This window comes from Choloepus didactylus, chromosome 19 (genome assembly GCF_015220235.1).
Source record: "Choloepus didactylus isolate mChoDid1 chromosome 19, mChoDid1.pri, whole genome shotgun sequence".
NCBI classification, from domain to species: domain Eukaryota; kingdom Metazoa; phylum Chordata; class Mammalia; order Pilosa; family Megalonychidae; genus Choloepus; species Choloepus didactylus.
Window position 1 is genome coordinate 47,539,174 of NC_051325.1, and position 12,576 is coordinate 47,551,749.

At 38.6% G+C, this 12,576-nt stretch overlaps 1 protein-coding gene across 7 annotated transcripts in view; it reads left to right on the forward strand.

The window, feature by feature from the left end:
• LOC119516194 (serine/threonine-protein kinase Sgk2) overlaps window positions 1-12,576 on the forward strand; it is a 59,802-nt gene extending 47,226 nt beyond the window's left edge. For 5 of the 7 annotated variants that reach the window (XM_037812450.1, XM_037812451.1, XM_037812452.1 and 2 more), the window contains 4 exons: window positions 631-718; window positions 1,749-1,857; window positions 4,130-4,275; window positions 11,336-12,250. In XM_037812450.1, the coding sequence (XP_037668378.1) occupies window positions 631-718; window positions 1,749-1,857; window positions 4,130-4,275; window positions 11,336-11,641 (649 nt within the window). In that variant the 3' untranslated portion in view covers window positions 11,642-12,250. The other 2 variants (XM_037812453.1, XR_005213221.1) reach the window with 2 other exon arrangements.

A 12,576-nucleotide genomic window follows, 5' to 3' on the forward strand; every position in this document is an offset into this window, starting at 1 on the left:
ATTCCCTGTATCTTCCCTGTTTCTATCCCTGTCTGCTGATTTGGTTTTCTTCTTAGTACTTGTCAGTACCGGACGTCTTAACTGTTTTTTTGTTGTTGGTGGTTTTTATGGTTGTCTGTTGTGCATCTTTCCTTCAGTGGAATGTAAATTCAACTTGAGCAGGGACTTGGTCTCTTTTTTCCACTGCTGCATACTCCTAGTATGTAAAACTGCCTGGTCCATAGTAGATATTCAGTACATATTTGTTGAGTGAATGAGCATAGAGAAATGTATATCATACAGAGCTGTTCAGTAGCCAGAAGCAGACTTCAGATTTGGCTCCTGCCTCTTGAAGGTGGAAACAACTAAGGAAAACAATTAAGGAAACACTAGATGTAGAGAGTCCATTGGGTAAAAACAAAAAGCCTATTTATAGAAGTCTGCTGGGAAACTTGAAAGATTTTCCGTAAGTTCTCAATGAAGTATCAATGTGTGATACAGTGGAGAAGATTCCTGACAGGATTACAACTTTAGATATAACACAGTTTGTATATTCTCTAGCATTGAATGGCATTATTTGATGGTCAGTTACATATATTTTGTCACTTTGCCTTATCTTGGTCCCACTTTTTTGATTTATTATTAACACAGGGCTCATGAACAGCTAAACGTGAAACATGAACCTCTGCAGCTCATCCAACCTCAGTTTGAGACTCCGCTGCCAGCCCTTCAGCCAGCGGTGAGTAGGTGTGCTTAGAGGACCCCTTGCCCTTACCTTGTCAACTGGGCCCTTCACTATGGATCCTTCCATATGCCATTTGTGGCCCTCTGCATGGGATCACATTTCTCTGACACTAAACATGCCCAGAGACCAAACTGGTTAGTGCTCTTTAGGGACTTCTGTACAGCATAGTTCCCAACTGAGGAATCAAGGACATGAACTTTTCTGGCTGTTAAACATTTCCCATCTCCTGGGGTTAGAGGGCACACATGAGAATTCCTGGGTAAAGGAGAGGAAAAGCTTTGTCCTGCAGCTTTACAGGCATTAGACACTTAGATTCACAGCACAGTTCTAGTAGCCCAGGGGATGTTTGTGTGTATATAGGTTATTTTTCAATATTTTAATCAGTCATTAACTCAAAATTATACATTTATAAGTCCACAGATGCATAAACAAGGGTGCTAAACCCCCATTCTACTGCTCCCATCACACCACATTCAGGAACCCAGTTGGGTTCTTCTTGATAGCTTGAAATTGGTTGTGGTGGGAGTATTTATGTCATATAAATTGAAAATGCTACAAGTCAGGCCTCTTGTTTTATTTTGAGAGCTGGCAGGTAAACATTTACTAGCACACCACTAGTTCATGCCTACAAATTCAGGCTCCAAGTGCAGCAAATCTACATCTGCCTCCCCAAATAAATTCTGTTCCTAAAGAACTCATGATTAAATGAGAAACAAATTATACAATCAAATGTTCGACACAAACCAAAGCCCCCAAGCTTTGCATCCTTCTGCTGAGTTTGTTGGCATTGGTATATCCCGTTGGTCAGTTTGGTGATGTAGTTGGAGCTGGTTCTACTTGGTTGCTTACAGGGGGCTTGATATAGGTCTAATGGGTGAGAGCAGGATGAGATAATGGGAGTTCAGGGTGGTTTGTTCTATGGGGAGGCCTGAATTGGCCTCTCATTTCCCTTATGTCTTATCCCTGTCAGTTGTGGCTTTGGCAAAGCTCTTTCTTTCTCATGAAAGACGTTATTTCCTTTTAGGTTTTCCCTCCTAGTTTTAGGGAATTACCACCTCCTCCTCTGGAGCTGTTTGACTTGGATGAAACGTTCTCCTCTGAGAAGGCACGGCTTGCTCAGATTACCAATAAGTGTAAGTTTGGCCCATATTTTTTTCTTTTATGCATTTTATTTAATTATGAACTTCTGAGATTGGCTATGAGAGAAAGCTTAGATTTGGTTTAGGGAGAACAAAATATGAACAAGAGTATAAAATTACAGTTTCTGTTTATTTCATGTAAATGACTGTTTTTCTCCACGCCAGTTAGCTCAGTGCTAGGCAGAAGCCAAAGGTCTCAGTTTTAATCGCAATAGGCCCTTAGTTCTGATCTGTTGAGCGACCATAAGATGAGTTCTGACCCTTGGCTGGACACCTACCAAATCTGGGTCATTGGTCATAGGAGCAATTAATTTAGAAAATTGAGTCAGGGCTAAAAGAATCTTAGATACTCCAAATTGGAAGGGATCTTAGAGAGAGCCATGTCTTAGAGAGAGCCATGTCTGCCTTCTTTGACATTTGGATGAGGAAATAAGGCCTCAGGCCACATACCTGGTGAGTGGTGCTTCCAATGTGCACTGTCTCCAGTACAGCAAACAGGACTGTACACATAGGCCCAGAGGCAAAAGGTGAACCATCCATTTTGAGGCACATGATCCCACTTCTGGGAATCTGATTGAAGGAGATGAATGAAAGAACAGAGATGATTACATTATTTATTAAAAAGTAAAATTGGGAAGAGTCTTAGTGTCCGCAGAGAATGGTAGTACATTGTGTCACATTCAATCTGGAGGACAATACATAGTCATTATAAAGAGGTTTATGAAAGCCAGGGAGCAACACTGACAAAATTTGAGAATCCTCCATGGAGAAAGCAATATATTAAATTGGATACACACTAGGATTCCAGCTATGTAGACCCATTGTATGTGGCTAAAGACCACAAAGGGCTATGCAAAAATGAAAATAATTCAATGTAAAAAACCTTTTCTGGGTCTCTATTCTGCGCCAGGCATTGCGGTAGGTGCTGGGCAATCAAAAATTAGGAAGACTAAGTGATTAGTCTAGTAAGAATGATAATCAGATGCTTTGACCCAGCATTTCCACTTCTAGCAATTTATACTACAGAAATGCTTGTAGAAATGTAAAGATATAGCTTATAGATGTTAACTGTAGCGTTAAAAAAACTGGAAACAGTCTAATGGTTCATCCATCAATAAGGGGATTGATTTAAAAAAATTTTCAAGTAAAGTGGAATATTTGCGTCTGTTAAAAGTATTGAGTGAAATAAGCTGGCCATAAAAGGACAGATATTGTATATTTCCACTTAAATGAAATAACTAGAATATGCAAATTCATAGACAGAAAGTAGATTACAGTTTACCGAAGATTGGGGGGAGGGGAAATGGGGACTTAATGCTTAATGAGTACACAATTTCTCTTTGGGGTGATGGAAAAAGTATTGATAATGGATGATGGTGATGGTAGCACAACATTGTTAATGTGATTAATACCACTGAATTATAGTCTTGAAAGTGGTTAAAATGGAACATTTTATGTTTATATGTTATCACAAAAAATTTTTTTTCTAATAAAGTTTTAAAAGAAATATGTAGATTATAAGCTTTGACATGGAATGGTGTCCATCATATGTTGTTAAATGACAAAGGCAATTTTCAGAACTATCAGAGTTTGATCCTGTTTTTGCAAAAACTTGTTTTTACACGTGTACATTTGTAGCAGTAAATACCCTTGGTGGGATTTGTGGAGGTGAGAGATTGTAGCCCCTATATGGCTTAAATATCTTAATAAAGAATATCTTAATAAAGAACTTACATTTCTATCGTAACTTTAAAAATGCAAATCAGAGGGGGAAAAAAAGAAGTGGCATAGTATGAGGTCATACTGGCTGTCCATCTAGATATAGAGCTGCTGAGAATGACTTCACACAGGTAGGTTGTTGGTGGAATTATGGGTGATTGTTTTCTTCTTTAATTTTCCTTTCTATAATGTTGTTATAATGCTTTTTTATAAACCATGTGTCCTGCTCATAGCAGTACTTAGTTGCCTTCAGAGAACAGTAAATTGACTTTCTGCTGGGTGCGCCTGTATTTTGTAATGTATGAATAGGAAAGCCAGAACCAGTCCAACTTTATTCTAATTAGTAGTGTCACACTTTTGTTGTAATTTATAAAAGCACTATATCAGAGTTTGCCACTGTTGAGTGCTGTGATCAAATGACCTCAGGAAGAGGTAAGTGTTCTCGAGAGCTGTGGGGACTTGACAGGAGATACATAAAACACATTAAGTCTGTATTTTGGGAAGGGCAGAAGATAAGGATTAATCACACTACCTCATCTGTGCTTAGGTACTGAAGAGGACCTGGAATTCTATGTCAGGAAGTGTGGTGACATTCTTGGAGTGACCAGTAAACTACCAAAAGACCAACAAGATGCCAAACACATCCTTGAGCACATCTTCTTCCAAGTGGTGGAGTTCAAGAAATTGAACCAGGTACAGAGTCTTGGAGGCCCACTGAAGGGGAGCTCCTTGAATGGTGGTGGTACCCATAAAGCATACTCCTCATGCTTGATGCCATTCATTCATTTTGCAAGGGTTATTAAGCACTTACTAGGTGAACAAGACAGACGATGATCCCTGCCCTTATGGAGCTTATATTCTAGCTGGAGGAACAGACAGTAAACAATAAAAATAATATATAAGTAATTTATATAGTATGTTAGAAGGTAATAAGTGCTGTGGGATTAAAAAAAAAAAAAAAGTAGGGCAGGGTAAGAGGGATCAAGTGTTCTTAGGGTGGTGATGGTGACCAGGAGTTGTAGGGAGTGTAGCATTAAAGAGGATGATCAAAGCAGGCCTCACAGCAAAGCTGATACTGGAGCAAAGACTTGAAAGGGTTGAGGAGGATTGAGCCTTGCAGATAGCTAGGGGAGGAGTGTTCCGGGCAGAGGGAAGACCCATGCAAAGCCGTAAGGCTGGACTCTGCCTGGCATGTTTGAGGAACAGCAGTGGTACCTGTATGGCTGGAGAGAACTGGCAAAGGATAGAGCAGCAGGGCATGAAGTCAGCACCTATGTTAGAAATCATCTTTCTCTAGACCAAAGACCAGGAACTATAAAATTATTCCTGGCCTTTTATTTTCTCTATCCCTTGACAGGGTTTCTCAAATAAAATGCCCAGCCAATGTTGATAAATGGGCTTTTATACACAAACTGATGGGAGAATAAATTGGCTCTGCTTTTTTTTTTTAAAAGCAGTTTTATTGAGATATATTCACATACCAGACAGTTCTTCGAAAGTATAAAAGTATATAATCAGTGGCTCACAATATAATCACAGAGTTGTGCGTTCATCACCACAATCAATTTTAGAACATACTCATTACTCCAAAAAGAAAAACTCCATACTCCTTCCCCCTCTGCCCCCCACATTACTGACCCTTAGCACTGATGTGGTACATTTGTTACAGTTGATGAAAGAATATTAAAATATTACTGTCAACTATAGTCCATAGTTTGCATTAGGTGCATTTCTTCTCATAAACCACTCTATTATTAACTCCTTGTATTAGTAACATACATTTGTTCTGGTTCATGAAAGAACATTATTTGTACTATTAACCACAATCATCATCCACAGCAGGGTTTACTGTGTAATACAGTCCCATGTTTTATGCACTAGCTTTCCTTCTAGTTACATACAGACCCTAAACTTCCCCTTAAACCACAATCACACACATAATTAATTCATCGCTGTTAATTACACTAACCATAATGTGCAATCATCACCTCTATTCATTTCCATACATTCACATTCAACCTAATTAAAAATTCTGCACACATTGAGCATCTGCTCCCCATTCTCTATCCTCATTCTATCTCCTGGTAACCTATATTCTAGATTTTAACTCAATGAGTTTACTTATTATAATTAGTTCATATTAGTGAGATCATACAATATTTGTCATTTTGGGTATGACTTACTTCACTTAACATAATGTCCTCAAGGTTCATCCCTGTTGTCACTTGCATCATGACTACATTCCTTCATACTGCTGAATAATATTCCATCATATGTATATACCACATTTTGTTTATCCATTCATCAGTAAATAGATACTTGGGTTGTTTCCATCTTTTGGCAATTGTGAATAATGCTGCTATGAAAATCGGTGTGCAAATGTCTGTTCATGTCTGCTTTCAGTTCTTTTGAGTATATACCTGGTAGTGGGATTACCGGATCATATGGCAGTTCTATACTTAGCTTCCTGAGGAACCACCAGACTGTCTTCCACAATACCTGTATCATTTTACATTCCCACCAGCAGTGAATAAGTGTTCCTATTTCTCCACATCCTCTCCAACACTTGTAGTTTTCTGTTTGTTCAATAGCAGCCATTCTCACAGGTGTGACATGATATCTCATTGTGGTTTTGATTTGAATTTCCCTAATAGCTAGTATGTTCAGCATCTTTTCATGTGCTTTTTAGCCATTTGTATTTCCTCTTTGGAAAAATGTCTATTCGAGTCTTTTGCCCATTTTTTAATTGGGTTGTTCCTTTTTATTGAGTTGTAGGATTTCTTTATATATCCTGGATATTAAAACCTTATCAGATACGTGATTTCCAAATATTTTCTCCCTTTGTGTAGGCTGCCTTTTTGCCAAAGTCCTTTAATGCACAGAAGTATTCAGTTTTAAGGAAGTTCTATTTATCTGTTTTTTCTTTTGTTGCTTGTGCTTTGGGTGTCAAGTCTAAGAAACCACTGCGTACCACAAGATTCTGAAGATGCTTCCCTACATTTTTTCTAGGAGCTTTATGGTCCTGTTTCTTGTTTAGGTCTTTGATCCATTTTGATTTAATTTTTGTAGAAGGTATAAGATTGGGGTCCTCTCATTCTTTGGGATATCCAGTTCTCCCAGCACCATTTGTTGAAGAGACTGTTCTGTCCCAGTTGAGTGGACTTGGCAGCCTTGTTGAAAATCCATTGATCATAACTATGTGGGTCTATTTCTGAACTCTGTTTGGTTCCATTGATCTCTATATCTACTTTATGCCAGTACCATGCTGGTGTTTTTTTAAATTGTTTTATTGAGATATATTCACATGCCATACAGTCATCCACAGTGAATAATCAGTTTTCACAGTACCATCATATAGTTGTGCATTTATCACCACAGTTTCAGTACTCCAAAAAAAAAAAAAAAGAATAAAAATAAAAGTAAAAAGAACATCTAAAACATCCTATTCCCTCCATCCCACCCTATTTTTCATTTAAGTTTTATCCCCATTTTTCTGCATCTGTCCATACACTGGATAAAGGGAGTATGAGTTACAGAGTTTTCACAATCACACAGTCACTCCGTGTACGCTACACAGTTATACAGTTGTCTTCGAGAATGACAGTTTCAGGTATTTCCTTCCAGCTATCTGTATAGCGCACAACAATACCCTCCAGAATGACCTCTTGACTCCATTTGAAATCTCTCAGTCACTGGAACTTTAGTGTGTTTCATTTCTCTTCCCCTTTTTGGTCAAGACTTTCTCAATCCCACAATGTCAGGTCCAGCCTCATCCCCAGGAGTCATGTCCCACATTGCCAGGGAGATTTACACCCCTGGGAGTCATGTCCCATGTAGGGGGAAGGGCAGTGAGTTTACCAGCCCAGTGGGCTTAGAGAGAGGCCATATATGAGCAACAAAAAAGGTTCTCTGGGGGTGACTCTTAGGTACAATTACAAGTAGGCTTAGCCTCTCCTTTGCAGTAACAAGCTTCATAAGGGGAAGCCCCAAGATTGAGGGCTTGTCCTACTAAATTGGTAGTCCTCAATGTTTGTGAAAATATCAGTAATTCCCCAGGTGGGGAAGTTTACCATTACTGCCTTTTTCCCCTCCTCTGGGGGGCCCTGACATACATTTTTATTCTCTGTCTGAATTACTTTGGGATGTATTGGGATTTCACACTAACCTGTACAAACCTATTAGATCTCACTTTCTATTCAAAGTCCCAAGTACCATGCTGTTTTGACCACTGTAGCTTTGTAATATGCTTTAATCAGGCAGTGAGAGTCCTCCATAGTCATTCTTCTTTCTCAAGATGTTTTTGGCTATTTGGGGCCCCTTACCTTTCTGATAATTGGCTTTTCCATTTCTTCAAAGTGGGTCTTTGGCATTTTGATTGGGATTGTGTAGAACTGACATCTAAACAATATTTAATCTTCCAATTCATGAACATGGAGTGTCCTTCCATTTATTTAGGTCTTGTTTGATTTCCTTTATCAATGTTTTGTAGTTTTCTGAACACAGGTCCCTTTACATCCTTGGTTAAATTTATTCCTAGATATTTGATTCTTTTAGTTGCTATTGTAAATGGAAGTTTTTTTCTTGATTTCATCCTCAGATTGCTCATTGTTTGGTTCATAGGAATACTTCTGATTTTTGTGCATGTTGATCTTGTATCGTGGCCTTTTCTGAACTTATTAGCTCCGGTAGTTTCAGGTTTGGGGGGACTTTCTAAATATAGGATTATGTCACCTGCAAATAGTGAAGGTTTTACTTCTTCCTTTCCAATTTGGATGCCTTTATTTCTTTCTCTTGCCAATTGCTCTGGCTAGAACTTCTAGCACAATGTGGAATGACAGTGCTGACAGTGGGCATTCTCATCTTGTTCCTGATCTTAGAGGGAAAGCTTTCAGTCTTTCACCATTGAGTACAATGTTAGCTGTGGGTTTTTCATATATGTCCTTTATCATGTTAAGGAAGTTTCCCTCTATTCCTATCTTTCGCTGGATTTTGTCAAATGCTTTTTCTGTGTCAATCTTGAGGATCATATGGTTTTCCCCTTTGAATTGTTAATGTGTATTACATTAATTGATTTTCTTCTGTTGAACCACCTGTGCATACTTGGAATAAAATCCACTTGATCATGGTGTTTAATTCTTTTAATGTGCTGTTGGATTTTATTTGCAAGTATTTTGTTGAGGATTTTTGCATCTATATTCATTAGAGAGATTAGTCTGTAATTGTCTTTTCTTGTAGTATCTTTTTCTGGCTTTGGTATTAGGGTGATGTTGCCTTCATAGAATGAGCTAGGTAGTTTTCCCTCTTCTTCAGTTTTTTGGAAGAGTTTGAGCAGGAATCATATTAATTCTTCTTGGAATGACTGGTAGAAATCACCTGTGAAGCCATCTGGTTCTGGGCTTTTCTTTTAGGAGGTTTTTGATGATTAATTCAATCTCTTTAGTTGTGATTGGTTTGCTGAGGTCTTATATTTCTTCTAGAGGCAGTGTAGGTTGTTCATGTCTTTCTAGGAATTTGTCTAGTTTTGCCAATATTTGCCTCATGTATTTTGGGGCACCATGGTTAGGTGAATAAATATTTATGAGTGTTATTTTTTTCTTGGTGGATTTCCCTTTTATTATATAATGTCCTTCCTTGTCTCTTACATCATTTTTGCATTTGAAGTCTGTTTTGCCTGCTATAAGCTTAGCTACTCCAGCTCTTTTGGTTACAGTTTGCGTGAAATATCTTTTTTCAGACTTTCACCCTCAACCTGTTTGTATCCTTGGGCCTAAAAGTGAGTCTCTTGCAGATAGCATACAGATGGATAATATTTTTTTTGCATCATGTCAGTATGTCTCCCTTGATTGGAGATTTAGTGTTGTTACTGTAAAGGCAATACTTACTTCAGTCATTCTATACTTTGGCATTTATGTGTCACATCTTATTTTTGTCTCTCTTTTTATCATTTTAGTTACCATTACTGATAATCTTCATTTCTATACTCTCCTCTATGCTTCTCCTGTCTTTTCTTTTCAGCCAGCAGAACTCCCTTTAGCATTTCTTGTAGGGCAGTTCCATTGTTAATGAACTCTCTCAGCTTCTGTTTATCTGTGAATAGCTTAAACTCTCCCTCATTTTTGAAGGACAGTTTTGCCAGATAAAGATTTCCTCTTTCAGTATCTTAAATATACCACTGCCTTCACACCTCCATAGTTTCTGATGAGAAATCAGTATTGAGTCTTACTCTGCATCCCTTGTATGTAATGGATTGCTTTTCTCTTGCTGCTTTCAGAATTCTCTATTTTTGGCAGTTGATATTCTGATTAGTATGTGTCTTGGAGTGGGTCTATTTGAATTTATTCTGTTTGGTGTTGTGCTTTATGGACACGTACATTCATGTCTTTAATAAAAGTTGGGAAGTTTTCAACCATTATTTCCTCAAATATTCTTTCTGCCCCATTTCCCTTCTTTTCTCCTTCTGGGACACCCACAATGCATATGTTTGTGTGCTTCATGTTGTCATCAATAACCTGAGACCCTTCTTGTGTTCTTCTCTTCTCTATCTTTTCTTTTGTCTGTTCAGTTTCGGATATTCTGTCTTCTAGGTCATTGATTCTTTTTTTTGCCTGTTGAAATCTGCTGTCAAATGCCTCTAGCATATTTTTAATCTTATCTATTCTGCCTTTCATTCCCATAAGTTCTTTGCATGCTTTTAGATTCTTCTTTATGCCCACTAGTGTCTTAAAATCCTTTATCTCTTTAGCCATGTTTTCCTTCATCTCCTTGAATTGGTTTAGGAGATTTGTTTGAATGTCTTTGATTAGTTGTTTCAAATTCTGTATCGCCTCTGACTTTTTAATTTGTCCCTTTGGGCCATATCTTCTTGTTTCTTATTATGGCTTGTAATTTTTTGCTAGTATCTTGGCATCTGATTATCTTGATGAAATTATTATGAAGGTCGGTTTCCCTCTCTTGTCTAGAATTTTGTTGATTTGGTTCATGTTAAAGCTCTTCTTGGTTCGTCAGTATTTCTCAGCCAAAACAGGGCAAGGGTCACAGACTAGTTCCGAAGGGCTGTAGGGAGAGGGTCAGGAAAGCAGCTTCCTAAGATGGCACTTTCCTAGCCTGCCAAGCAGATGGCACTCTTTGGCAATCTATTCCCCACAGCCCTACAGGGGCAGGGTATTTTTAGCCCTTTGTCCACTCCACTTCTGACAAGGTTGAAACAATGGTGGGGTAGGTGCCTGTCCGGAAAGGGCCAAGGCTGGCAGTCCAAATTTGCCAGACAATAGTTGGATCTGAAGTATGCCATGTCCATCTCTATTCCCAGAGAGGATGGCTTCCCTGGTCATCCCATTCTGCAGCAGCCCTCCAGTCAGGGACCTGACCAACCAGAAGATGTTTGCCTCGAGGGTGGGAAATGGGCATGAGGCTTTTCGGCCAAGCTAGTCACTCACTGCAGTTCCTCAATCTCTTCATCCCACTCTTCTCTGGATATCTGCCCAGTACTCCCCTGGTCTCTGGGTCCCTAGAACTACTGCTTCGGATAATTTCTGCCTGTCCTCTAGGTGGAGGAGGGGGGCCTGCCACTCACTATTCCACCATCTTCCCCTGGAGATATTTTTTGTAATATCAAAAGGTGTATAACACACACACACACACCACACTCCTACCTTTCCAGCAGTTCCAATCCTCAGAATTTGTCTTAACAATTTAATCTGGAACGTATGCTCATTTATTAACCAGGCTGCTCACTGCAGTGTTTTTTTAATAGAAGAAACTGTCAGTAAGGAACTGGTTAAGTGACTTGGAGTATGTTCATAAAATTAAAAATGTTCTGGAAGAATGTTCAAGAACTCTGGAAGAGCTTCATGATACAGTAAGTGGGAGAAAAGGACTTAAACAATATATAGAGATATTCCTTTTTTCTTTACAAAATATTTATATACTGCATAATGAAAACAAATTCATTCAAATCTTTAGTATTTGCATGATTTTTGTTTTCTTGCTCAAAATTTCTAAAATGAATATATCATTTTTGGAGGAAAAAAGTTGTTTTTTGTTGTTGTTTTTAATGTAAGCAGGCAAAATACAAGCTTAGGATTTTAGAATCTGAGTGCAGGGACCGATTAAGGTAGAAGTCTTTACTGGAAGAGGGCTGGCTCTGCTTGGCTTTTTGGCAGTGTTTGCTGTATACCTTGCATGTGCCAGGCATTGTACTAGATGCTATGGCAGTGAACAAGAGGACTGTGGTCCTTGCTGCCTCTCTCAGGCAGTGGGGGAGGCAGAAATGTGTAGGCAATTGCAGTACTCTGTGATACATGCCATGAGGGGAGCTGTGCAGGGAACTGTACAAACCCAGAGGTAGATATTAATATGGTTATTCACCCTTAAATGTACTACCCTGGTGGGATGGCAGGACAGGCCCCAAAGCCAGGGTGAGAAGTCTGGTGTGGTTTTTGCACCAGTGCCTTCAACTGTATTTGCTACTCACTCATCATGGTGGGTTATGGACAGTGGTCAAAAGCCCAGTAGTAAAAACTTGAGTTAGATTCAGACTTAGAACCAAAGATTACCTGGCTAATAATAATAATGTGTAATCCAGTAATTAAAAATCCCTATTCAAAGTCCAAAATGGCAGAGTTTACATTTTAGGCATTGTACTGAAATACTAAAATTCTTATTCCTTCATCTAGGAACATGATGTTGACACAAGTGAAACAGCATTCCAGAGCAGTTTCTGAAGACCATGCCTCTTGAAGCATTTTCTGCCTCCTGATTCTTTTGTAAACTATTTTTTTAATTGTTCCACAACTCTGTATCAAAATTGTCTATACAGTCTTTCCTCTATCAGCTGTGGAAGGTCTTTGCATCTTCTGTAGTGCCCAGATAGGTATATTATAAGATTTCTAACTTTCAAAATCCTAATGTAAGATAAATTCCATTTTTTTATTGACTCTGTACTTTTATAATTTATGAAACAGTCTTTCATTGAAGTATTTTCCTTCAACTTCA